General features: G+C 55.8%; 1 protein-coding gene across 1 annotated transcript; it reads left to right on the top strand.

Annotated features, from left to right (window-relative positions):
- Positions 1–352: 352 nt before the first annotated feature.
- TIPE1 (TNF alpha induced protein 8 like 1) lies at positions 353–2,498 on the top strand. The gene is made up of 2 exons (XM_085312613.1): positions 353–695; positions 987–2,498. The coding sequence occupies exon 2, from the start codon at positions 989–991 to the stop codon at positions 1,547–1,549; it is 561 nt and encodes a 186-aa protein (XP_085168739.1). The 5' UTR covers positions 353–695; positions 987–988; the 3' UTR covers positions 1,550–2,498.
- The last annotated feature ends 1,228 nt before the right edge of the window (positions 2,499–3,726 follow it).

Here is a 3,726-nt window from a genome sequence, read left to right on the forward strand (position 1 = left end):
ACTTATAGAGCAAGCCCTTCCCCGCTCTCGCTTTGCCGGCCCGACCGCGCCACGTGCAGCCGCTCGCGCGAGCAGCCCCGCGCGGGAGCTCGCTATCGYGCTGCTCCTGCGTCGCTGTGATTTGTAGCGCGGTGATTTCTAGGGCCGGGACGTATCTCCAGGGCCAGCGGCGCTTTAGTCATTCCCAGCGGTTTTTAAAGCCATAATCCGCCCAAGTGGATTGATTTTTTTCTCCGCGCATCCCGCCGGGGGCCCCGTAACTCCGTCTCCGGGCGAGCAGGGCTCCGAGAGCTCCGACTYGCCGCATTTTTCGCCTCCGAAAAGCCTTCGGCTTTGCAGCGATCGAGCCGGTCGCAGGACCGGTCCGGGCTCCAACGGTGCGGGCGTACCCGGGGCGGGCAGAGCCGGGGGAGGGAAAAGGGCTTTGGAGCAGCTGGGCGCAAAGGCGAGCGGATGCCGGAGGAGCGGCGGTGCCGGTGGCCGCTGCACCGCCCCGGCGCTCGCGTCCTTCCCGGCTGCGGCGGGTGATTCATAGCCCTCACCTGGCTCGTCCCCATCTTGCCCTGCAGGAAATGAGTCAGGTTTTAAGGAAGATGTGCTACGATGGTGGGGCAAGAGCCCTTCCTGCATAGGTAGCAGCACAACGCCGACCGCGGGAGGCAGGGCAGGACACGGGGCTCGTGCGCGTTTCTGAGGTAGGGAGCCTCCTCTTACCTCTAAGGGTGCGTCTGTATCGGAAAGCTTTTTCCCAAAATTCAGGGGAAGAAAGCCAGGAGCAGCCTATAAATCATCCCRCGAGGGGAGTCTGGGCCTGCGAGCTCAGCTTTTTTTCTGCCCTAGTGCCCAGGCTGTGTCTCCTTGCTCCTTTTGGGCTTGCTGTCAGACCAAGATGCTTTTTCTCCTTGCAGAAGACAGTGTGGGAGGAGAGGAGACAGGGACTGTTCCAGGGCATGGGCTGAACCATGTGTGTCTCTTCCCTTTTGCAGAGATGGACACCTTTAGCACCAAGAGCTTGGCCCTGCAGGCCCAGAAGAAGCTCTTGAGCAAAATGGCTTCCAAGACCATGGTCAATGTCTTCATTGATGAYACAAGCAGTGAAATCTTGGACGAGCTCTACCGGGCCACCAAGGAGTACACCCGCAACCGCAAAGAGGCCCAGAAGATCATCAAAAACCTCATCAAGATCGTCATGAAGCTGGGCGTGCTGTACCGCAACGGGCAGTTCAGCCCTGAGGAGCTGCTGCTGATGGAGCGCTTCCGCAAGAAGGTGCACACCTTGGCCATGACGGCGGTGAGCTTCCACCAAATAGACTTCACCTTCGACCGCAGGGTCATGTCGAGTGTGCTCACAGAGTGTCGGGACCTGCTGCACCAGGCTGTCAACACCCATCTGACTGCCAAATCCCACTCCCGCATCAACCACGTCTTCAACCACTTTGCGGACTACGAGTTCCTCTCAGCCCTCTACGGGCCAGCTGAGCCCTACCGCAGTCACCTGAAGAGGATCTGCGAGGGGGTGAACAAGATGCTGGAGGAGGACAGCATATGAAGCAGCCGAGATGGGGCATTGCAGGGCCTGCTAGCTGCTGTATCCTGTTGCCTGTGAGACCGAGGACGGGACGTAGGCCTCTTTCGGCGCTCACTAGGCTTTTCATCCTCATCTCTGTAGTGAAAACTCTCATTTCCTCCTCCTTTATATAAGGACTGAACTACTTTACCTTGTCTAACTCTTGCCCAGAGTCTACAACCCGCTCTGAGCTGGGCYGAGTCCTTTGCAGACTATCCTGGGCTCCTGTCCATACCGGGCTCCTGCTGTATATATTTTTTTTTCCTTTGCCCACGAAGTGCTCCTAACTCAGAGTCCAAGGAACAGGCCAGAATTGGACTCACTGTGTTGAACTCTATTTTAATCCTATGGAAAAAAAAACAAACCAAAGAATCCCRGTGTGTATCACCTGCAAGGTGAAGCTGAGCAGGCAGGATTTCTCGGTGGAGCGGTCATGATACCCTTCCTCCGGAGGGCTCAAGGATGGCAAAGCCATGTAGTTGCATTTCAGTGGGTTTCCAGCAGCTCCACGACATGGTGAGAGCAAACCGCGCTCCAGGCTTGTGCTGCCCAAGATGGGAAGGTGCCAGGCTGGAATGGGCTTTGGCCTCCTACAAGGCAAGTCCTTGTGACCAGAGGATCCCCTCTTGCTTGGGTGAGTCCCCTGGGCTGGACAGGCTGCCCAGAYGGAGGGAGGTGACATGACCTGCTCCTTTTTTACATCCCTAATGCGTCCGGTTGTCCAAGACCACYTGGACTCCCCCTGCCAGCCTCCTGCAGACGGTATCACTGTGACGGCTTAGATATGCTCCTTGGGAGCTGTCCGAAGCTTTCTCTAGTATTTCATGTGTTTTACATGTCCTAGACTGAACTATGATTGTTGTTTTTTAGCAAAATCTGTAGCCCTGATGAGTTATTTAAATAAACTCACCTGTTTGGCTTGGGTGCACAACTGGTTGTTACGAAGGTGGTTGGTGGTGACAGTGGCCGTGGGCAGACTGGCTTTGTCTTTTAAATGAAGATTGCTCTTTGTGGCCTGGGGGTTTTATTCTCCCATAGCTGACTGGGAATGATATCCCAGCCCCAGCCGAGCCTGCCTCAGTGTCTGATTAGGCTCTCTGAACTCAGTCACTCTCAGGAAGGACTCRCCAGATTAGACTCTTCTTGCATCACTTCCCCTCCTCTCGGACGTGTGTGAACACTAGGCACTGTCCCGCATCCCCGCCGGCTAGAGGACAAACAGCCCCACTCCCTCCGAGTGGCTCTCGCACGAGCACTCGGTGCAATAACCTTCAGTTTGCGTGTGGGGAAACCGAGGCACCAAACAAGGACGTGATTTGCCCACAATCCTCCTACAAGCCAAGGGCAGAGCTGGGAATAATAATAAWAAAAAAAACTCAACCCGAAGCAGCGCTCCACCCACCAGGCTGCACACCCTTCCCCTGGCGCGAGGCCAAGAGCGAGCCCCCGTTACCCACTGCCAGCCGGGCTGACCCTGCTCCTCGGCACTGCAGCCAAGTGGGAGGAGACGGTGCAAAACCACAGAGCAAACCCGCAGCAAAGGGCTGGAGGTGGCTTTGCTCCCACTCCCGCTCACATACCCACACATCCTCTCCTGCATCAGCGTTCCCGGCGTTGCCTCACTGCACAACAAGAGCTAGGAAAGCGTGCTCCTGACAGCAGAGGGCAAAGGGCAGTTTTACAGAATTAAATACAGGCCTGCTGGAGAAGCGTCGTGCTCTCAGAGCATGGATGCACCAACCGTTGCCTATTTCCAGCGCTCTGATCTCYGCTTTGTACTTTGAAAATTGCCCTTTTAGCATACAAGGCACCGCACCGTCTCTGCCACCCTTATCTTCATGACCTTCTTATGCCTCCACAGGATGTCTCCAGGCGTGGGGGATTGTCAGTGCTCATGGACTCTGAGCGGCGCGCGGCTCCACGGCTCACATTCACTGCTCCCTTTCCGCTGCTGGCTTGAAGCACTGATTATTTCTTTTTTTAATCTTAAAGGCTGAAACGTAAGCCCCTATCTTTATCATTTCACAGGCGTTGCTCCAAATATCACAGTTAATTTTATTGTGCAATGCAGCTAGGGATGAGGGTAGAGCGCACTGACAGGTGTGTGCATAGGAGAACACGGCCAAGATTCGCAGAGGTGTTGGCCCCTCGGAGAGGGC

The sequence above is a fragment of the Rhea americana genome, unplaced genomic scaffold (assembly GCF_003343005.1).
Source record: "Rhea americana isolate MKP2758 unplaced genomic scaffold, rheAme1 scaffold_369, whole genome shotgun sequence".
In the NCBI taxonomy this organism is placed as follows: domain Eukaryota; kingdom Metazoa; phylum Chordata; class Aves; order Rheiformes; family Rheidae; genus Rhea; species Rhea americana.